This window comes from Anolis sagrei, chromosome 5, assembly GCF_037176765.1.
Source record: "Anolis sagrei isolate rAnoSag1 chromosome 5, rAnoSag1.mat, whole genome shotgun sequence".
NCBI classification, from domain to species: Eukaryota; Metazoa; Chordata; class Lepidosauria; order Squamata; family Dactyloidae; genus Anolis; species Anolis sagrei.
In genome coordinates this window covers 184,535,139-184,559,616 of record NC_090025.1, presented here as the reverse complement: position 1 = coordinate 184,559,616, position 24,478 = coordinate 184,535,139, and the positions used below count along the sequence as shown (strand labels likewise).

General features: G+C 40.2%; 1 protein-coding gene across 3 annotated transcripts in view; it reads right to left on the bottom strand.

Moving 5' to 3' along the window:
* The window catches only part of BCAT1 (branched chain amino acid transaminase 1), an 87,100-nt gene that overhangs the window by 13,048 nt on the left and 49,574 nt on the right, over positions 1-24,478 (bottom strand). For 2 of the 3 annotated variants that reach the window (XM_060776587.2, XM_060776588.2), the window contains exons 3-9: positions 22,851-23,051; positions 21,257-21,313; positions 14,850-14,960; positions 12,877-12,996; positions 9,609-9,772; positions 6,260-6,402; positions 1,284-1,369 (exon numbers count right to left, since the gene is read on the bottom strand). In XM_060776587.2, coding sequence (XP_060632570.1) covers positions 1,284-1,369; positions 6,260-6,402; positions 9,609-9,772; positions 12,877-12,996; positions 14,850-14,960; positions 21,257-21,313; positions 22,851-23,051 — 882 coding nt within the window. The remainder of the gene's footprint in view (positions 1-1,283; positions 1,370-6,259; positions 6,403-9,608; positions 9,773-12,876; positions 12,997-14,849; positions 14,961-21,256; positions 21,314-22,850; positions 23,052-24,478) is intronic. The other variant, XM_060776590.2, reaches the window with a different exon arrangement.

Below are 24,478 nucleotides of genomic sequence, written 5' to 3'. Positions count from 1 at the left end.
CTTGGCTTGACAACAGCCCACGTGAGAAAGATCTTGGAGTCTTCATGGACAACATGTTGAACATGAGCCAACAGTGTGATGAAGCAGCTAAAAAAGCCAATGGGATTTTGAGCTGCACCAAAAGGAAGTATAGTGTCTAGACTGAGGGAAGTCATGGTGCCTTTGTATTCTGCTTTGGTTAGACCTAACTGTGTCCAATTCTGGGCACTACAGTTCAAAAAAGATATTGACAAGCTGGAAGTTCTCCAGAGGAAGGTGACTAAAATGATCAAAGGTCTGGAGACCATGCCCTACAAGGAGCATCTTAAAGAACTGGGTATGTTCAGCCTGCAGAAGAGAAGGTTGAGAGGAGACATGATAACCATGTATAAATATGTGAAATGATGTCATAAGGAAGAGGAAGCAGACTTTTTCTGCTGCCCTTGAAACGAGGATTAGAAGCAATGGGTTCAAATTACAGGAAAGAAGATTCCATCTGAAAATTAGGAAGAACTTATTGACCGTATGGCTGTTCAATAGAGGAACTCTCTGCTTTGGAGTGTTGTGGAAGCTCCTTCCTTAGAAGATTTTAAACAGACACTTGATGGCAGGCCTGTAGTGAGGGGGTGGTTTTAGGGCTTCAAACCCTCCCCGAAATGTTTCAGATTTTTTAAAAAAACCCTCATTTACTCATGTATTTTAACTGGTTAACCAAATCCCCATGCTAAGTCTATGAGAAGCAAAAATTAAGAGTCCCTCCAGAACTGCAAGCACTATCTCAAGCAAATATTGACAATTTATTCACACTGTCATTACTTGCAGCAATAGCCGATGTAGTGAAGCAACCAAGTTGGGTGTGTGTGTGTTGAATGCTCTAATTAAGGAGGCCAGACTTGGTGGAGGTGGTTGACAGGGGTGGAGCTGCAGGCTATTGAAGGTTGCTCTGCCCCCTGCTGTGCTCTTTGCTTCAGCGTGAGCTAGGAGGCAGATTTCAACCCCCCCCCCCCCCCCGGCCGAAATTTTCAACCCTCCCCGAAATTTTCGACCCCCCCCCCCCCCCCAAAACTGTCAATCCTCCCCGAAATTTTTTTCTGGCTACGGCCCTGCTTGATGGCCATCTGTCAAGGATACTTTGATTGTGCTTTTCCTGCATGGCAGGGAGTTGGACTAGATGGCCCATGAAGAATCACTTTCAGGAGATTGCTAGAAATATGCCTACAGGTCTCCAGAGCCCGAGGCTAGATGAACAGTAATAGTTAAGTGAATGACAAAGCTACCACTTGAGCTTCACAGAGGTTACCTACCCACTTGCGTGCTAGGTCCAAAATGCTTTGCCTTGTCACTCCGGGAAGAATGATGCCATCTAACGGTGGGGTTGCCAGCTCCTCTTCTGTCAATACAAAACAACCCAATGTGAAAATGAAGGACTACACAACTGAGTATCCCCATGAAAGAGCTGGGAAATATTTCACAGACTTCTAATGCAATGCAGTTCTAAACATGGAAAACCATGATTTTAAATGCTTGGGGCCATAATCTTATACCAGTATGTATATGTGTGTACACACACAGACACACACACAGAATGAGATATCTTAGAGATGGGACTCAAGTCTAAACATGAAATTCAATTATGTATCATAACATGAATTAATTCATACCTCATACACATAATCTGAAGGTAATTCCATATATAATGTTTTAATAATTCTATGCATGAAACAAATTTTGTTTACATTGAACTATCAGAAACCAAAGGTGTCACTCAATGATCCACCTCAGAGGCTAAGATTGTCGGGGGAGGCCCTGCTTTCGGTCCCACCCCCTTCACAAGCAAGACTGGTGGGGACAAGAGTCAGGGCCTTCTCAGTGGTGACCCCTCATCTATGGAACTCCCTTCCCAGTGAAATTAAACCGCCCCACCCCCTCCTGAACTTCAGAAAAAAACCCTAAAAACATGGCTCTGGAACCAAGCTTTCGATCGGTAAATGGGAGCAGTGCAATAAGAGACTATAAAATAACAAAATGATGACTTGGACCAGCCCTGGAATATGACCTGGATTGTGGAATTTTAATTGATGTTTTAATGCTCATGATTTAATTGGTTAGTGTTTTAATGTATTTGTTTATTTATCAATGTATACGTGCGTTGAATTGTTGTCTTTGTAAGGCTGCCCTGAGTCCCCTTTGGGGTGAGAAATGCGAGGCATAAATATGGTAAATAAATCAATAAATAAATCTCTGCCACCCATTTGGACAATTTTACAATATTTCAGATTTCAGGGATGATCAGCTTGTACAATCCTTTCTAGCAGCTGTCACTGCACTAATCGGAGAAAATGACCCACAGGCAATTTCAACCTGCTAACTTTGGTGCGCTTTCATACAGACCAAATTGACCTTAGTTTCCAAAACCACCTACCAGGGAATGTTAGGAAAAACTTATCTGCATTTGATGAAAGTGACTGCAATCCTTTTTGTTAGCCAAGAAAAAGAACCTATTTTGTAATCAGTTGTCTAGGGGCCCTTCCACACAGCCATATAACCCACAATACAGTAGTCTTGCTTATCCAACATAAACGGGCCAGCTGAAGTTGAATAAATGAAAATGTTGGCTCATAAGAAAGGATTAAGGGAAAGCCTATTAAACTTCAAATTACTGTCCATTATGATCTTATAAATTAAGCACCAAAACATCATGTTTTACAACAAATCGACAGTAAAAGCAGTTCAATACATGGCAACGTTATGTAATAATTACTGTATTTGCAAATTTACCACCCAAACATCACAACATATTGAAACAGCTGTGGATCCGGGCGGGAGGCAGACTGTGTTGGATAATACAGAACGTTGGATGAGCGAAGGTTGGATAAGCGAGACTCTACAGTATCAAGGCAGAATAACCCACAATATCTGCTTTGAACTGGAATATCTAAGTCCACACATGTATCCCAGTTCAAAGCAGATAATGTGAAATTGTATTCAGATGTGTGGAAGGGGCCTTGATTAAAAGCCTTCAAACTCACAAAAATCTGAAACTACTATAAACACAAATAGGTTCTCAAAAGCAAATCAGCACACTTTGGCTAGATAAGAATTTCAACTGACTTTCATTACAAGATAGATCAAAGGTGGAATATTAAACAGAAATGATTACGATAAAGCCCATCTTGCTTACAATTGGAAATCTCTTTTGCTTGCGAGTGAAATTGAAGGCCAAATGTTTTACCATATTGTGATTAAAATTTGACAGTGGGGAGATAAACAATTCGTTGGAGAAAAAGATTAGACCTTCAGGATAGTATGCGCCAATACATGATAAATAAAATACACTAAACACAATGAGCCGTAAATAATCTATGAATGGGTACATTTAGTTATTTTATTTTTGACTTCCATTTCTCATAATATAGGACCCAAGGCCGCTCACAATACAGATTAGAATATAGTTTAATATGCTTTAACATAACCATTATAAGAAAGAGCTTTTTAAAATGATCTGTTCTATTGAAAACAGCACTGATTTTTAGAAGTTCAAAAAAATTAAAGCAACACTGAGAATCAAAGTGCAGCTCCATACCTACTGCAGAAGAGCTGTGACTCCATCTACTGGGGGAAAATTGCTCACTAATATTTAATTTTCCTCTTTGGTGTATCACACCCTGGCAAGGTTTACCCAGACATACTGGAATTTTTAATGGAAGGGGTTAGTTAGTTGATCCCTCGTAGCCTGAGGATGGCACGTGCCAAGAGGAAGGTGCGTCAAGCCAACCCCGACCGAGACCGCCTCCCACCTGGAAACCAATGCCCTCACTGGGAGAAGATGCAGGTGAAGAATAGGGCTCCACAGTCACCTACGAACCCACCCCCAGGACACCAAACTTGGAGGACCATCATCCTCGGACTACGAGGGATCATCTAAGTAAGTAAGTAGCTGATGATGGTCCTCCAAGTGTAGTGTCGTGGCGGTGGATCCACAGGTGGCTGTGGAGCCCTATTCTTGATTTGTATGTTCTCCCGCAGTGAGGACATCAGTTTCCAGGTGGAAGGCGGTCCTGATCAGGGTTAGCTAACATGCCTTCCTCTTGCCATGTTTCTTCCTTTTGCCCTCCATTCATGCCTCTTTGAATTCTGCAGCACTGCTGGTCACAGCTGACCTCCAGTTAGAGCACTCAAGGGCCAGGGCTTCCCAGTTCTCGTTGTCTATGCCACAGTTTTTAAGTTTAGCTTTAAGCCCATCTTTAAATCTATTTCCTGTCCACCAACATTATGTTTCCTGTTCTTGAGTTCTGAGTAGAGTAACTGCTTTGGGAGGTGGTGATTGAGTATTCAGACAACGTGGCCCATCCAGTGGATTTGATGGTGTAGGAGCATCGCTTCGATGCTGGTGGTCTTCGCTTCTTTCAGTACGCTGACATTTGTCCGCCTGTCTTCCCAAGAGATTTGCAGGATTTTTCGCAGGCAATGTTGATGGAATCATTCCAGGAGTTGAGTGTGACACCTGTAGACAGTCCATGTTTCACAGGCATATAGGATGGTTGGGACGACAACAGCTTTATAAACAAACACCTTGTTATCCCTACAGATGTCCCAGTCCTCATATACTCTCTGCTTCATTCAGAAAAATGCTGCACTTGCAGAGCTCAGGCGGTGTTGTATTTCAGTGTCAATGTTGACTTGTGGAGAGAGTTGGCTGCCAAGGTAGCAGAAATGGTCAACATTTTCTAATGTTACACCATTAAGCTGATTTTTTAATGGAAGGGGTTAAGAACAGCAGTAAGGTTGAGTTCCTTGACAACAAAAGGCTTGTAATCTCAAGATCCAGAAAGAACAGCAACCTTTGATTCATAGTTGAGCAAAACAACCTATTTTGCAAAGTAGACATCGTGAGCATATTTCCTTACTTTCTAATCTGGAAGTCTTGTCACCTTTTTTCTGATCCCTTGTTCTATCCTACCTCATTGTACATTGTTCTTTACTTTCCTTTTAAACTGGTTTTTCTTTAGGTTCAAAACACATTTACAAAATGTGTTTGACCTCGTACGTTTTCAATTAGTGTGGAACAACTAAACTGGGATCACTGTTCTTCCACAAAAATCTTCAGTGTGCATTCATTCATGAAATATTATGCCATTACGCCACTACACTCAGCATGTATTATAGCTGGAAGAATCTAGATAGCAGCCATACTCTATTGTTGGTAAACAAAGCTATCTGATCTGAGCAGCCAAGCTTTCCTCAAAGGTCAAGATAAACGGCTGAGACTTCACTAATGCCCACTTCCTCATCCACTCAAAGGCCACCACTATGTAAATAAACCACCAGTCCAGCTTGCAAACTAATTATGAAATCCATCAGATAGAGAACTCATGTTTACACCATAACAATCAAAATGGAAAGCGTGATCTAGGATCTCTTGGCTCTAAATTCATCCCTGGTTTTAAAACGATGACATTGCTGTGCTATGGCCCAAAGATCGCAACCTTCCTGACCTACTCTTGACATTGCATTTTGGATGCTGTTCTGCACAGTCTAGAACACCACAGCTTCTCAGGTCAAGGGTTTTTTTCTAGTCAATACTGTAGATATGACTGAAATAAAAAAGGGTTGCTGTGAGTTTTCCGGCCTGTATGGTCATGTTCCAGAAGCATTCTCTCCTGACGTTCTGCCTGCATCTATGGCAGGCATCCTGAAAGGTTGTGAGGTCTGTTGAAAACTAGGCAAGTGAGGTTTATATATCTGTGGAAAGCCCAGGCAAGTATTAATGTAGCAATTGGCCACCTTGATTAGCACTGAATGGCCTTGTAGATTCAAGGACTGGCTGCTTACTGCCTGGGGGAATCCTTTGTAAGTATGTGTTAGCTGGCCCTGATTGTTTTCTGTCTCGAATTCTCCTGTTTTCTAAATGTTGTTCTTTATTCACTGTCCTGATTTTAAATGGGTTTTTTTAAATACTGGTTGCCAGATTTTGTTCATTTTCATGAATAACCATACATAAATAAATAGGATTTGCAGCCTGGCAACAGCAGGACAAGTAATGCAGGGGCTGAGTCAAATATTTCATAACATTGGTATCTAAATGTGGGTCCCCAAATGTTGTTGGATTTCAGCTAATGGACTATGACCTGCATTTCCAGCTGTTAGAGGGTAAAACTATCTAGAAGCATCTCCCTCTTTTGAGAACCACTGCTTTACAACAAATATGGTCATCAACACTGAGAAAAAAATATCAGGCAAAAATATCAAGACAAGGACTGAATATGGCACGTTGCTGTACCTCCATCTTCATTTCGCCAATACAGAAAGAGATTCATGGTCCCAACTTCTGTAATTTGATGCTCGTCTCCATAAAGCCAGAGAACCTGCTGGCATCCTAATTCCATAGCTTCACGCTGGGCATAAATAGAAGATCCGTAGTTCCTTTTGAAAACAAAGAGAAATGGCAAAATGAAATCACAGATGCAAACATGCAGGATTTTCTCCCCCCCTTGCCTTCAAAATTCCATCCTATTTGGTATGACAAAACACATTTAAGATAGTTCCAGACCAACTAGAGATACCAGGTGTTGAATCTCAAGACTTATGGGATGTGAGTATATGGTCTAACACTATAATCAAAGGAGGAGCCCCCGGTGATGCAATGGGTTAAATCCTTGAACTGGCAGGACTGCTGACCAAAAGGTTGGTGGTTTGAATCTGGGGAGCGGGGTGAGCTCCTGTCTGTCAGCTCCAGCTTCTCATGTGTAGACATGAGAGAAACCTCCCACAGGATGGTAAAACATCCAGGTGTCCCTGGCCAATGTCCTTGCAGATGGTCAATTCTCTCACAACAGAAGCGACTTGGAGTTTCTCAAGTTGCTCCTGACATGAAAAAAAATCATCAAAGTGAATCTTCCACTGATTTTTTTTTCTAAATTGGAATATTTGAACAAAAAGCCTCAATGCTTCTTATTGCTAAGGGTTTCAGGCATGGCCAACCATCTCTTCTAGGGGGAGAAAAGTATCTTGGTCAGCTAGCTGAACGTCATAAACCAGCAGCTGCATGGTCTGTTATTTTGGCTGGCACGACAAGATGTACTTTGGTGCCATGTCTTAGGAACCATCAAATATGCATATTTTCCAAATGCCTGTATTTCACTAGACAGTCACAGATGTCTTTGCCCTGAGCCAAGAAAAACATGGCATTTGCAGGCACGCCCGTCCCTTCAGCTTGGCACCACGTTGCTGGATCTGATGAAATCAGAGAGGGTCATTCCAGGGATACCATCAACCTCTGGAGATGAATGTAGCTAAGCCTTTATGGAGAAAAAATTGACCCAGCTCCACCATAACAGAGATCCAGCCTCACTCTTAGTTGTAGCACATGAGAAAATGAACATTGAATAAACCATCTTCAAGGAGAGGAATTCTTCTGAGTCCCCCATTCCTAAGCCTCTATTGAAGCCATGCTTTTCATCTGCCAGAAAGTTTTAAAGACCAAATATTGAACAAAAGTTTCTTTGTCTTTGGATAGAGAGCCAAAATGAACAAAAGGCACAGGATTACTTGCGAAGGTGATTTGTCTATGTAAAAAAATATGTTTCCAGAGATGATCATAGAATCATAGAGTTGGAAGAGACCTCATGAGCCATCCAATCCAACCTCCTGCCAAGAAGCAGGAACCTTGGTTCTTCAAATATTTTGGACTACAAGCTCCATATTTTTTTTTTACTGATGGCCATGTTGGGTGAGCTGGTGGGAATCATAGACAAACATTTCTGGAAGGCCAACACTTTCCCCATACCTTTTTAAAGTATGATACTCTGATTTAAAACAGCTCCATCTATCTTGTGGAGTTTTCAGCACTGACTAGTTGTAGCCCTCTGTGTGTGTGGTTTGTTTGTTTGTTTGTTTGTTTGTTTTGATACCAAGATATTTTCCACATCCGTTACTAGAGAAGTTAAGGATTTGATACTGGTCCCTTTTCTATGCAATCCCATCTAAAGCCTCCCATTTGAGAGACAATTGTTTTTGTGCATGTCAGGAGTGACTTGAGAAATTGCAAGTTGCTTCTAGTGTTAGAAAATTGACCGTCTGCAAGGACATTGCCCAGGGGATGCCCAGATGTTCTGATGTTTTACCATCCTCGTGGGAGGCTTCTCTCATGTCCCCACACATCAACGACTTAAATCTAGAAATAGTTTTCTAAGATCTACAGAGATACTCAGCAAACGAGAGTCCAAAAGTGGCAGGCTCAAACCCAGAACCTCAACCAATGGCTGATACCAAATGAGAGACTCCCCGCTGGGCACACAGAGGACTGGGCGACTTGGAAGGCGCTGAACAGACTGCGTTCTGGCACCACGAGATGCAGAGCCAACCTTCAGAAATGGGGCTAAAAAGTGGAATCCTCGACATGCGAGTGTAGAGAAGAGCAAACCACTGCTGCAATGCAACCTGAGCCCTGCCACATGCACCATGGAGGACCTTCTTGCAGCAACACCAGAAGCACCAGAAGCACTCCAAGTGGCCAGATACTGGTCAAAGGACATTTAATCAACTACCAAACTCACAATTTTCGTATTTTGTCTGATTTGTTTTTTGTTTTTTTGTTTTTTGCTTTGTTCTGTTAGAAATGTAATATAATCGACTGGTTGCACTGACACGATAAATAAATGGGGAGCTGGAGCTGACAAAGGGAGCTCATCCGCGCTCTCCCCAGATTCGAACCCCCGTCCTGTCGATATTCATTCCTGCCAGCACAAGGGTTTAACCCATTGTGCCACTGGGGGCTCCTATTTCTATTTCCTATTGTCTATTGAGAGACAAAATAGAAAAAGCCCTAGGGGTGAGAAAAGCGGTATAAAAATACCATAAATAAAATGTAAATAAATACCATAGGCAGGATTTTTTCCACTGACATTTTTTCCAATTCAACAAAGCAATTAACTGATGTTTCCTAGAAACAAAGAATGCCAGGTGATAGCAATCCAGAACAGTGCAACTGAAATGATCAAGGGTCTGGAGAACAAGCCCTGTGAGGAGTGGCTTAAAGAGCTGGGCATGTTTAGGCTGCAGAAAAAAAGACTGAGAGGAGACATCCTAGGGGTGAGAAAAGCAGTATATAAATGCTGTAAATAAATAAATAAATAAATATGTGAGGGGAAGTCATAGGGAGGAGGGAGATAACTTGTTTTCTGCTGCCCTGGAGACTAGGACACTGCAGGAAAGGAGATTCCACCTGAACATGAAGAAAAACTTTCTAGCTGTGAGGGCTGTTCAGCAGTGGAACCCTCTGCCCTGGAGTGCGGTGGAGGCTCCTTCTTTGGAGGCTTTTAAGCAGAGGCTAAATGGCCATCTGTCAGGGGTGCTTTGAATGCAATTTTCCTCCTCCTCTCCCTTAGAGGTACTATCTACCTTTGTATATGGGGAAATAGTCTAATGCAGTGGTTCTCAATCTGTGGGTCCCCAGGTGTTTTGGCCTTCAACTCCCAGAAATCCTAACATCTGGTAAACTGGCTGGGATTTCTGGGAGTTGTAGACCAAAACACCTGGGAACCCACAGGTTGAGAACCACTGGTCTAATGCTTGCGAAGAGTAAGTTGAAAGCCGTGAGCTATGGTCTGAATATGTCAGGGATCCCTTACCCTCCCAGTTTGCAGTCCCCAGTTCCTCCTTTCCAGGCTCGGACATATTTCGGATCTGCCCACAAGGATATGGGGCTGAAAGTCCCACTTGAGAAGTACGGACCAACAGGGCTCAATATGACATAGAGAATGGCCTTTGATGGCTTCTTGACTCCAAGGGAGGGCTGGAGATTGGAGAAAAAGAGAAATCTGATTCGACAATTGGTTTGGTTCATTTATGATTAAAACATCAGGTTTACAACAACCACAACATCCTCTTGCCCTGTAAAAAGTGGATCACCTATGTTGACCATTACAAACATGAACAATGCATCATGATCTGCACCCTGGGATGAGCATAGTTACGTGCCACCAATGTGACTTGCATCATCTGCAATGGCAAGGTTATTGTGAGCATAATTTTCAAGATGCACATAGTTGCACATGATGAAAGACATGACACACTCCAATCAAGCACACTCCAATCAAGTGCAATGGATCCTTTGACATGTTTGTTTTCTTGTGGGTTGTGTGCAGCAGTGGCTGCTCTTTCTGCAAGTTAGGATGGCTCACAATGAATAAAGTACATTGGGCAGGAGAGATGCATATCAATCCAAAAAACGAACATGCATCTGTGACATGAAATGACAAAACATTTCCACTAGATGGTACTATTATAAAAAGCAGCGGAATTATCATTTCTTTCCAAATTACTTCAACAGAAGCAGAACACAAATATTTCTATGTTTTTTCCTGCCAGGATATTTCACACAGGCCAATTTTGGTACACAGATATCTCTTCAATATAAAGAAGAGTATGAACGCTCTCATAGTATAGCACATGAGCCATTTCCCTACACAAAAGGGAGACCAATGTGGAAAAAAACACAAGCAATGAAGGTTACATTCATTAACATCTTCAGGCAACAAAAGATAGGCTGGTTGTAGAAAGGAGATCATATACAGGCTAAGCTAGTCACACTTGGTTCCAACTGAAGTAAATAAGACTAAGGCAACGTGTTTATATTCCCCTGAGCAATGGAATTTCAACTGATTTAATCTGGATCTTATAAAAAGTGCCTTGCATGACCTGAAGATATGTGGCACCCTTCTCCAAATATTGTATTCCAGGACATGGGGTTTTCTCTAGCTCATGGTTACAGAAGGAAATGTGTGATTGCAGCTACATACAAGACTGGCCAACATACATTTAGATGCCTCAAACGTTAGCTCTGTTTCTGGACACATTTGACCAGTTTTCCCCTATCAGCTTTAGTTTTTGAGATAGAGAAAATATGTCATCTACTAGTCCTCACCTGCTTATCCTTAGATAATCATGATAACCATATCTAAGAAACTAGAGCTGATGAGGTCTATCCAATGCAATGTTCTGAATCAGAGCCCCAAATAACCTCAGGAACAGGTCTAAAAACCCAAGACATCAAGAATGTTTTTTTTGTTGTTGGGCTGGGTCATTAATATAAACTAAGCACATTACATGTTCAGATTCTTGTCTTTATAGCTTAAATTCTAATGATTCAAAGCATTCTGCACTAGGGCTGGGCGGTTTCGTTTCATAATTTCATAATTCGTTAAAAATTCGGTTTTTTTATAATGAAGCGATAACGAACCATTCAGGAGCAACTAAAAAACGAAATGAATTTTTAAATTCGTTTCGTAATAGTTTTGAATTCATTTTGTATTCGTTTCATTATCGTTTTGAAATCGTTTCGTTATTATTTCCGCATGTCTGGGGCAAGTTTTATAGTTGTTGTTTGTTTAATCAGTGAAAAAAATTATAAATATCACACCAACAGTCAACAACAGAGGGAGAGGGAAGCTTCAGAAGTTCCCCCTGTCCCATTTGGAGGTTTTTTAGCATATTGCGCAGTCGCGTCCGCCATTAACAAATCGATTCGTAATTGTTTCGTAATTGTTTCGTATTGCTTTGTAATTTACGAAATTTCGTAAATATCGAACTTTTTAAAAGAAAAATTTCAGAATTCTTTTAAAAATCGAAACGCAAAACCCCCCAAAAAACGAATCGATTTTAGAAACAAATTTTTCCATGGTTGCCTAGCCCTATTCTGCACAAAAAAGGGTCTTGTGCTTGCTTTGAAAGTACAACCAGTCCTCCACGTCTGTGGGTTTAACTTTTGCAGATTCGATTGTTTGCAGATACAGTCAGATTTAACTGTAGAGTTGCACTGCAAGAGTTGCAGTGGTTCCCAACCTTTTCTGACCAGGGACCACTTTGACCAGGGACCACTTGATCAGGGACCACTTTGGCCAGAGACCACTTTCCAACATTAATACGAATCAGTTTTTGGTCAACTTTAGGTTTGGTTTGGTTACTTAGGGTGCTGATTCAGACAACTGCATTGGATAGACCACATCAGCTCTAGTTTCTGATACAAAACATATGCCATCCAGTAGCTGCCATCTGCTCACCCACAAAAAACCATATTTAATAATCTAGAGCTGATGATGTGGTCTATCCAATGCAATGGTCTGAATCAGAACCCCAAATGACCCCAGGAACAGGCCTACAAACAAAGACATCAAGCTCCCCCCCCCCTTTCCAGGGGTCACATGGAATGACTCCACTCAGGGGGAGGGAGGAGGAGAAGAAGCAGTGAGGAGGCTTGTTGTTGTGTCTTTTGTAGGTAGTCAACCTCTCAACTCCTGCCATCTCCATTGCCTCAGCATAATAAGAGGGTTTTTCAAGACCAATCACTCTCGGTGGATTAATGGTGAGGCCACGGACCATATTTTAGTTATTGTGGACCAATGGCGATCCACAGGCCACAGGTTGGGAACCACTGCTCTAAAGCTTATACTCCACGCACTTTATACAGTTTAGAGGTTCAAGTGTATATGTTTGAAGCAAGGTTTGTGGGGGGTGGGTAAATGTTCAAAAATAAATAGGAAATGAGATGGCACATTTCTAAAATGCAGGTGGGGGACATATTTGAATCTTCTTTCATTTTAAAGAAAATAACAAGGCCAGTGGCAGGTAGAAAACAAAAAAGAACAAGGATCAAACTAGAACATTTATCACTTAATGTAATTTGTTTTGTTTTGTTTTGCTTTTTGTAAAGAGAAAACATACACAGAGAGAAAATTCTGAAATGGCATCCTCCTTGCATCAGCTGAAATAGTATGATTCATTTTCCGACCATGGGATACTACTACTGCCATGTTTAGACTAGGTACAAGACAACATCTGGCATAGCTTAAAAACAAACAAAAATAAGACAAAAATAAAAGGTGTTTGATTTTCCCCCACCTCTGTCCCAATTAAGGTAGGGCGAATATACAAGCTAGCAGAGGTGGAATACGGCACCCACTCCTTTTCAACTTCCACCAGTTTCCGGATGCACTCCAAAAGCTCTTCTTTGTCAAATCCCTGGAAATGAAATGAGAAGAGAACGATGCTTAGGCGCAGTAATAACCTTCATGGGGACACACTCCAACGGGAACATTTAATTGGGCCATTAAGTCAGAGGCCGTGACGTTCCCAGTGTTTAGTACACTACTGTTAGTGTGTGACAAGTCACAATGCCAAGAGGTCTCATGATGATTTTTTCAACTGTCCAATAAATAAGCCAGCTTGACCAATTTCATCAGAACTGTGACATCTATTTCCAGCACATGAGTATGGGGGAATTTGCACTGGACATGCTTAACCCTTGAAAATGAGGGAAACGGGAAGGGGAAGGGATTTTGTCCATTCTAGTCCCCAAAAGGATTTTTTTCCAAGCTCTGAAAACAGAAGCAAGGGAGCCTTCCTTATTTATTCTTACAAAAGGATGCCCTCACTTCGATATACAAAAACTGGACTTGCCAGATTGAAAGTTGGAGAGGGCTCCTCTCCTTCCATCTTCTACACAATTATGAAAGGGAACCCTCTCCACTTTCATTCTGGCAAGCTTAAGTGAGGTTGTGACTATTGCACTGGAAGTGTGTGTCAGGAGCGACTTGGTTCTAAAGTTTTCCCACATAGTCTCTATCATAGCTTTTAATCATGCCATATCTGCCAATTACACTATGTAATACAATTTGATTTTTTTTCTGTTCCTGGTTTGAAATGTTCTTTTTGTTTAATTGTGCGGAACTTACTCAATACTCCAGAATCTTTGTTTTGTGGCTGCCACAAACTATCTTGAATTGGTTGAGACTCAATGAGATATTCATGATAAAACTGAATCAAAATGTGATGCAGGATGTCCCGCAAAAACAAAGTTTTTTGCATTTTAATAAACTTTTTGCATGTTTTTATGATTGAATCAATTAGGAAATGACATTTATAATTCAGAAACAAAAATCAGGTTACATAGTGTTATACATCTCAGTTAGTTTTCTGCCAGTTGAGATGCAGACAAACGGGACTCATCAAAGGTTTCCTTTAAATTCATCCCCTAATACAGACAACGACATGGATTCTCTGTGTTTCCTCCCAGCATTTTTTACTGGGTTGCTGTGAGTTTTCCAGGCTGTATGGCCATGTTCCAGCAGCATTCTCTCCTGATGTTTTGCTCACATCTATGGCAGGCATCCTCAGAGGTTGTGAGGTCGGTTGGAAACTAGGCAAATGAGGGTTTATATATCTGTGGAATATCCAGGGTGGGAGAAACAACTCTTGTCTGCTTGAGGCAAGTGTGAATGTTTCAATTGGCCACCTTGATTAGCACTGAATGGTCTTGCAGCTTCAAATAATAATAATAATAATAATAATAATAACAACAACAACAACAACAACAACTTTATTTGTATCCCACCACCATCTCCCCAATGGAGACTCGGAGCGGCTTACATGAGGCCAATCCCAAACAACAATTACAGCAAAGAACAACCAAACGCAAACCGAAAATGCAAACAATAAACAACAACATCCTAATTATATAAAACATATGAATATACAACAATATAAAATTACATTAAGTAATTTCTGCCTGGCGGATCCTTTGTTGGGAGGTGTCAGCTGGCCCTGATTGTTTTATGTCAGGGATTCCCCTTTTTCTAGTGTTGGTCTTGATTTTAAGGTTTTTTTAAAAAAAAAATACTAGTAGCCAGATTTTGTCCATTTTCATGGTTTCCTCCTTTCTGTTGAAATTGGCCACAAGCATATAGATAATTTCAACAGAAAGGAGAAAACTATGAAAATGAACAAAATCTGGCTACTAGTATTTTTAAAAGCCTCTAAAATGCCATCCTACATCACAGTAGGCCAGGGAAAAAGAAAATGCTTGTATTACACACCGGCAAAGTGGCTCGGACAGCTGACCGTAACATCCTGTCCATATTGAGACTTGGTCGGAAGAAGCGGATTTTCCCATCTACTCCTCGGTATGCTTTCATGCCTTCAAATAGCTAAAGCAACAAAGAAAAAAAGAAATTGGGGACAATAAGTGTTTTGTAAAGGTCAAGATCAATATATAACATTACAGCAAATGATTTAAATACTTCTTCCAAAATGCTAATAACAATAAACACACATTGTCCAAAACAAGATTTACATGTTCAATATTAAATAACAGCTAACTCCTACATCATGCAAACAAATGATAGAGAGAATTACGGCACTATCCAAGTTCTTATTTTAGAATGGATCTCTCAATCTAGAACATCTAATAATATCTTATTAGGGGCTTTTGAGGCTGCATTTAATTTCTCAAGTGGGGAGGACTTCTTGATGTATGTACTTTGACTTCCAACTGACAGATTAACTGGAGTTTCGAGCCAAATTTCAAATTCTGAATGAACTGCAGATTTAAAATAATTGGGACTGTAATTTAAGAACACTTGTGTAGTTTTTGATGCTATGAGACGACCTGGACTTCATTGTGCACCATTTTACTTGTATTTACCTTCTACCTTTAAGTTAACCCAACCATGATATCTGATTCTAGTTTGCAGGTAAACTATGAATTACACCAATATTTATTTAGGTTCAGATGAGGAAGTTAGAAGGGGAATTCCAATGGATAAGGAAGTTGTAAAAGGAAGCAGAGCAAAAGCACAAATAAGCTTAAATTTCAAGCTTAATGACATTGTGTCAACACTAACTGATTTGTGTCTGTCATGTTCCTAGCTCTGTTCAGGAGAAAAACATGTCAAGCAGGTAATAGGGTTTTTGGACAAATCCTGCTGCCATTATCCCCATGAGAGGGAAATAAGAAGATTTGTAAATGCATCTTGTTTAATCCATAATATGAGTTTCCAACCAACCAGAGTTTGTCAGAGTTATAGACCAGGGGTCCCTGAACTAAGGCTTGGATTGGCCCTCCAAGGTCATCTACCTGCCACCCACACTAAACATCAGACTTAGGGTTGTCCTAAGTCTGAAATGACTTGAAGGCACACAACAAAAACAATCCATGTTAACATAACCATCTCATCAAAAGTAGGCCCATGCCTCTGTCGAAGGCTTTCATGGCCGGAACCACTGGGTTGTTGTGTGTTTTCTGGGCTGTATGGCTATGTTCCAGAAGCATTCTCTGCTGACGTTTCACCTGCATCTATGGCAGGCATCCTCAGAGGTTGTGAGGTCTGTTGGAAACTAGGAAAATTGAGTTTATATATCTGTGGAATGTCCAGGGTAGGAGAGAGAACTCTTGTCAATTGCTACATTCACACTTACCTCAAACAGACATGAGTTCTTTCTCCCACCCTGGATATTCCACAGATGTATAAACCCCATTTTCCTAGCTTCAATGCTGCTGTTTTATTCTCTTCTGTTTACTTGGGTTTTATCTGGATTGCTGTATTTTATGATGCTCCTATTTTAGTGGGTTTTTTAATGGATTGCTTTGTCTTTTGTCTGTTGGACTTTCTGTCCCATATGTAAACTGCCCAAGTCCCAAGGAGATGGTGGTGGGGTATAAAATTAAAGTTGTTGTTATTATTATTTCTAACACGACAAGATGAGTCAACAGCAGACAAGATCACTCTGCTGGCTGTTGTATTAGATCAAACGTCAGATACTTCCCAAGTGTCTAGGACTGTGATGTATCCGTGAATAATATGTGCAGATCCCAGTAGGGTGGCCTTTTGCAGCTGGCAGGTGGTAATTTTGTCACCGCCAATTGTGTTTGAGTGCAGGCGAAGGTCTTTAGGCACTGCACTCAGAGTGCCGATCACCACTGGGACCACATTTACTGACTTGTGTCAGAGTGTTTGTAGGCCTGGGTAACAACGCAAAAATTTGTTTCTAAAATCGATTTGTATTTGGGGGTTTTTTTTGTTTCGATATTTAAAATAATTACAAAAATTTCCTTTTAAAAAGTTCAATATTTACAAAATTTCGTAAATGGTAAAAAATTAACGAATCGATTTCCGAAACAATAACGAATCGATTCGTTAATGGCGGACGTGACCGCGAAATACGCTAAAAAACCTCCAAAAACTTCTGAAGCTTCCCTCTCCCTCTGTTCTTGACTGTTGGTGTGATATTATAATTTTTTTCCACTAATTAAACCATAAAACTGGCCCAGACATGCGGAAATAATAACGAAACGACCTCAGAACAATAACGAAACGAATACAATAACAAAATACGAAGCATTTACAAAACGTCTTTAAAAATTTGTTTTTTTAAAAAATTGCTCCAGAATGGTTCGTTATCGTTTTGTAATTGGAAAAATTAACGAATTATTAACGAATTACGAATTAACGAAACGAAACTGCCCAGGCCTAAGTGTTTGTTGTTGTTGTTGTTGTTGTTGTTGTTATTCTCAACTTTAAAAGTTTGAGGAGCTCTGTTCTAGACCATCCTTTTGTTTGGGTTCTAGACTTTGCAAGGCTTAGAACAAACAGATGAACATATGAAAAGTCCCTTTCAGAATGAATATTCAAGTTTCTGGGGTTCACTCGTCAGGAACAAGGATGCTAGATGTGAAGGTAAAACACATTTTCACCCTCTGAATACCTGAATACATGCTGAATGAAACTAGAGATATTGAACACAGCAGACTCTAACGAGTGGTAAATTTCCAGTACGATGTGATGTATTTTTACTTAGGCATAAACCCTATTGTACTCAATAGTATGCTCTCCCTGATAACGGTGTTTAGAATGGTAGTGCTTGGTTAATCCAAGGTTCCTCTGACATTTTTGCCTTGTCCTCATAGTTTCATGTTTATCACTGCACTCATGGGAATCAGAGTTAAAAAGTAATTCTAAAAAACAAACAAGCATGGGGTTCAGGCATGTAGCTGGGGGGGGGGGGGGGGGCTCGAGGGGCTTCAGCCCTCCCCGAAATTCTCATGGTGGTTCGCGAAAAGGCCTTACTGGTGCATTATTTAAACTGTTATGTTTATTCATATCATGATCTGATCACCATACTCGATATATCCCATATGCATGGGGGTATTGGGGTAATGATACAAAAGGTTTGCTAGGCTAGACCCTCTTTCACTCAGACTCAGCCCCCCCCGAACCCCCCCTGAAAAAAATTCAGCCCCCCCCCCCCCCCCGAAACAAAATCCTGGCTACGGGCCTGATGGGGTTCATCAAGTTTTTTTACAAAAAAACCCCTTGGGATAGCCATTATTCTATATATACCTTGCCCCCCCCCCCCCATTCTAGAGGTAGAATGACAGGACTTTTCAATAAAAAAGGTGCTATTAAGACCACATTGGGAGTTCCAGTTGGTAAAGTTGCATTGATTCCTAAATAGTTCTGTGCAGATGAGTGGCTCGTTCTTATCCTAGCTGGACAACTAGTGGAAGATGTTCTTCAGACTATCTCTTGTTATTATTTCTAGCTATCACTAAAAAAATGGCATCATAGTTTGGGGGGAAACGAAGAATGACATTATTGTCCACAAACAAAAAGGCCTCGCTCTGAGCTTTTTCATCTGTTCTTGGTAAACATCTCCAAAAACATGCTGAGCCTGCCGGTCTTTTCAGTAGCAAAAGGGGAAACCAGTGGGGAGTTCTGGACATGCCAACAGAGCAGAAAACAGCTGCTTGCAATTACTTCAGGGAAGTATTTTTCCCACTGCAACAAAAGCTGTATTGGGAAAGGGAAGCAGTGAGGTGTGTTGACTATAAATGTGAAACAGAAATCCCAGGTTCCAATCTCAAGTCAAGCCATGGACACCCAAAGCTCTTTCCATATGCAATGGGTTGGAAAACTAGTCTGCGCTGATACATCATTGTGAAGATAATGAGCTGTTATTCCGAAAGTATTCCTTTTCTGATCCCCACAAAGCCATACCCTCCAATAATCCCAATTTGATTAGGGCAATCCTGGTTAATTTTCTGCCATGACGAGGCTGTGGCACAGCTAGTTAGTAGCCAGCTGCATCTGTTAAGTAGGAAATTTAGGTCCTGCTTTATGCGGGGAGACTAATTTAACTAATTTACGATGCCATAAAACCTTCCAGCAGCATGCAGATGAAGAAGTACTCCGTCAAAGGACCCGGTGTCACAAGTGGACGGTGAAGTGGCAGCTCCCCCTGTGACCGGAACCAAGCATACCCTCATGAAGCCGGAAAAGCTGGAATGTTAAATTGACTTTGTGTCTGTCTATATATGTTTTATGTCTAAATGGCATTGGATGTTTGCCATGTATATGTGTGTTGTAATCTGCCCTGAGTCCCCTGCGGGGTGAGAAGGGCAGAATATAAATACTGTAAACAAATAAATAAATAAATAAATAAATTCAAAATGTCCTAGTTTCTCATTTACTTTTCCCACCACCGTCCTTTGTTTTCAGCTTACTTCAAATTCTCAAAAAAATGAGTTCAAAGTTTCCGCTCAATGCAATTCAGCAGAGATTCTTGCCTTTCTCATTAGGCTCAGGCAAAATCAAACTGCTTCAGCCTCTCCTAGACTATGTGCTCTTCATCACGAATAACTTTTGCCACCTTGACCATACCTGGTCACCCATGTCCCTGTTTTAATCTGTGAGATGTTGGAGGGTATGGAAATTGCAATATGAATATTAAATATTGGAATGGCTCCTGGACTATGATTTTGAATTTGCATAATTTTAATAATGGGTTTTAATGCATAGATTTTTTTTTACTTTTATGGTTTTTAATGTACATGCTTATTGTATTTATATGTTGTCTACATGGCACTAAATTGTTGCCAATTTGTAAGCCACTCTGAGTTCCCTTTGGGGTGAGAGAGGGCGGGGTATAAATATAGTAAATACATAAATAAATACTGTATTAATGCTGACTTACAAGCAACCTTACTCCTCCTCAAACATCCCCATGGGGAAAAAATTGAAATGTTATTTAACTGACTAAACATTTCCTCTTTTTTGGCAATCTGGAACCCCAAAGGCCCTTTCATTGTTTGTTATTTTAAAAATTGCAGACTGCTTGTCATTTTTACTGAACATATTAAAACTGGTCATAAGCAATGCCAAATTTTCCAGAAAACCACCAACATAGCGATCTATAATCAGCAAATTATTTGAATAATCAAGGTGAAAATAAGTTACATTTCATAAACAAGCTAATCAACAAGAATGAAGTTACTTTATTGGCACAGCAAGTAATGGTTTCTAGGTATTTTCACAAGTTAATTTTAAAGGGCTTTTTTAGAACCTTTATATCATTATTTAGAATACTAGAGTTGGAAGAGACTTTGTAGGCCAACCAGTCCAACTCCCTGCCAAGAAACAGGAAAATCACATTTAAAGTACCCCTGACAAATGGTCATCTAGTCTGTTTAAAAGCCTCCAAAGAAGGAGCCTGCACCACACTTCGGGCCAGAACTCTCTGCCCCAGAGTGTGGTGGAGGCTCCTTCTTTGTAGGCATTGAAGCAGAGGCTGGATGGCCATCTGTCAGGGGTACTTTGAATGTGATTTTCCTGCTTCTTGGCAGGGGGTTAGACTGGATGGCCCATGAGGTCTCTTCCAACTCTATGTTTCTATGATTCTAAATAGTGTCCTCATTCTAAATTGTCTGGTTTCAAGTAAAAGAAATCACTCAATATTTTTTTAGCCTTTCAAAATTATTGTTAATGCTTTGTACCATCCTAAATTGATTTTACTACATGCCACTATGGGATCCTCAGCTGGAGGAGGGAATACAGGTTGAGTATCACTTATCCAGAATTCCTAAATCTGAAATATTCCAAAAGCTATAATTGTCCACAGATGTGGCTGAGATACTGACACTTTTGCTTTCTGATATTTCAGTGTGCACAAACTTTATTTCATGCACGAAATGACTTCAAATATTGTGTATAAAATTACATCCAGGCTATGTGCATAAAGCATATATGCAACCTAAATGAATTTCATCTTTAGACTTGTCCCATCTCCAAGATATTTCATTATGTATATGCAACTATTCCAAAATTCAGGAAAAATTCTGAAATGTGGAACACCTCTATTCCCAAGCATTTTGGATAGGAGCTACTCAACCTATATAAACATTTCAATTAAAAATAAAATGTATGGGCAAGCAAGCTAGGCAGTTTAATGAACTTTACTGGCGAGATGGTTGATGTTCATTCCTGATGACTCCACACAAACAAATGAACACTAGTAACCTGCCATCTGCTGTGTGTCTGCAACACACAAACTAAACCACACACAGAGCCAGGATTATCGGAAAAGTCATGGATCACAAGAAACACAAAGAGACATGGGATGGGGAGGGAATGCCAAAAGCGTCATTGTCATCTCGTGTTATACCCACTGTGTATTCATTGAGCCAAAGCATTTGGAGCAGTTTCGCCTCTGTCAGTCCTCTTGGCTAGAGGAAACGTGATGCAATAAGGGTAAAAACAAATAGAAAGAAAAGTAACAGGGGAAATGTATAGAAAAGAAGAAGAAGAAGAAGAAGAGCAGAGTCATCATTAGCAATGGAAATTTCAGAGACTGCGTTATCACAGCAACAACGCTACTTTGAGTGAGACGAACATCCAGGACCCCAGCGTGGTTCCTTGCTCTTTATCAGAACTGGGAGCCCATCAAACAATCTACATCTCTTCAGCCCAAAACAACTGGGAAAGAATTACAAAATTGGCTTTTAGAAGATAAACAATATTTTAAAAATTAATTAAAGAAAAACAAAGCGAGAGGAGAAATTTGTTGATATCCTAGTTGTGTCCTCTTATGAACTTAGAGAATTGGTGGAGAAGCAAAAAGGTTGTCAGATTTTCTTCCCACCTTACATTTGGAAAAGTATTAGGAATATGGTAATGCCAAAACAATTTCACCTTTAAAAAAACAATTAGCAAAAGAGGGGACATTGAATAATTTCTTTTAAATGCCCCCACGTTTTCTCTACCTGCTCCTTGGCAGCCAAAGCATGCCTTTGACCGAGGCTCCAACACCAATGGAGGTATAACATGTGCACAGACATGGCGATGTTTGGCCCTCAACATTTTGGCTATTAACCACGCTGGCTTCTGGCAATTATCAATTATTCACTCTTGGCTTCAAATGTATATCTACACTACTCAACAGTGTAAGACTTAATGGCCTAGCAGAATGCATGTAGTTTGTGCTGCTAACCAAGAGGAGCCAACAGACCTCCATCAGCTGGTACCACATGATGATTTGTATGTGTTACTGAATCATCATGGAGTGAACACTGCAGATAACACTTTCACACCAGCTCAAATGCAATGATTTTTGACAGGGTCATCTGGCAGAGGCTCACCACAGAGGCACACTAGAGGATCTAGAGATTCTCAGATATATTTTTAACTCACATTTTCCCACTTTTGTGGGGGTCCTGTGCCCCAAAATTCAGCTAATGTGGAAAGCTGACTGTTAGTAATATTTCTTTACTGGATGAACAGTATGCATACTTAGGATAGTACGTCACAAATCAAAGAACAGGGATAAAAATATACCCAGATAATTTGTATGCCTTGTGAACATTCAACATTTTAATTTGACTGATGCCATAACTCTTAGACTTTTTGTTGTTGTTGTTGCTGTTTTTAATATATTCCCAATTAAATTATATGTGTAGAAGGCAAGGGTGGGATGCTTCAATAAGACATGTGGTTTTTAGTACCCTATCAGGTCCTATCTCATTTTGGAAAGTAAACAGGATCAGCCCTGATTAGTGCTTAGATGGGAGATGGTCCACATGTCCTAGGTGCTATAGGTCATATTTCAGAGGAACGAGATAGCAAGAGTTCAGGTGCTGATATACCTAGCATTAAACCACTGGGACAAAGGTTTTGAGACAGTTCATGAAACATAAAAATACATAGAAACTTAAAAATAGAAGCATGAAAACTAAACCCTCTTTCCTAAAATTATGGTGTACTCACTTCTACAGCATAGTGAAAAGCTGATACTGCAGGATGTAGAGACAGGTTCTCCAATGGCTTGATATGAGGGGCCTCCCATCCGGACGTCAATGACCACTCTATGAATAACATGTTATCTGTGAAAACAGTTCCAAAAACCAAGCCATTTGGATCTGGTTTTTCTTTCAAAGTGGTGGATGGGTTGATTATCAGATCAGCAGCCTGTGAAGAAATGGGAGGACGAAAAGAAGAATTACATAGGAATGTGGATGATATTAAAGTGAAAACATCCCCAGCTGGGATAGTTACTAAGGACATGAAGTAACCAGGGAAGTTCTGCATATTAAAATTCCTGTGTGGGGAATGCTTGATGCTCCCCTGAGGCAAACACAAAGAACAGTGATGCTAAGGAAGGGATGTCCATAAAGGAATCATGACATGATCACAGCCCATGAAAGGATGAAATTAAGGCACTAAAGTGAAGTATCTTGAAGTCATGATCTGGTACAGGTTGATCATCCCTTATCCAGAATTCTGAAGCCCAAAACTCAAAAATCCTATATTGTTTACATGGGTTACTGAGATAAAGATAGAGTCAAACTTCATTGGTTTGTCTTGATTGTTGTTTGTTTGTTCTTGGCATAGAATGTTTGCCATTTTTGTTATACTTTGGAAACTGCTCTGAGAGAGGGGGGGGGGTTATAAATTATTATCATTATGTCATTAATTATTGATTTCATTGATTAAAATTGTGCATGACATGACCTTTAGGCTGTGTATATATGAATTATGTGTTTAAACTTGGGTCAAATCTCCAAGACATTTCATTATGTACATATTCCAAAATGCAAAAAGGAAAAAAATCCAAAACACTTCTGTTTTCAAATATTTTGGACGAAGGTTACTCAGTCTGTATCAGTATCACTATGGCACCATCAGCCTCTAGGTTGCAACACAAGTCTGCCAGATATCACTCTCAAATGGCACCCAGAGACTGAATCCCAGTCCACCTGATCCTGCAAAACCCTGGCCTCAGAATTTCGTTCTTGCTCTTCACACATCATTTTTGAGCAGAGGTAGCCATTAGCTCAATAGTTCCTTAAAAATAAATGAGCCCATCTTCAATAAAATGCAGTTCAACTAAGAAAAGTTTTTGAGATCTCGGCACACTACTGGAGAGCAAATTCACAAGTTTTCAATGTGCATTTAATTTTAAATCTTTAATTTAATGTATTTTAACTGTTTGTTGTTCAAAGGCATTGAATAGTTACTATATATAAAGCCGCTTTGAGTCCCCTTTGAAGTAGAGAAAGGCGAGATACAAATAGAGTAAGTAAATAAATAAATAAATCTCAGTAGGACCCACACATTTATTTAACATTTTCAGAGTTTATTTCATGCCTCTTAGCCTGCCAAGGATGTTGAACTGATATACAACAGACCAAAACATGTAAAACATTAAATATAAACAAATAAAAGGAGACTAAAACAGTGAATTAAAATAGATTTTAAAATGACACACATTTAAAACAGCCAGAACTGTCATGCCTCATTGGAGGGATGGAAGGCCATGTGAAATAATACTATCTTAGATGCTCAGGGGAAGCCCAGAAGGGATGAATCCTGTCTTCCTCGGGAAGGGACTTCTA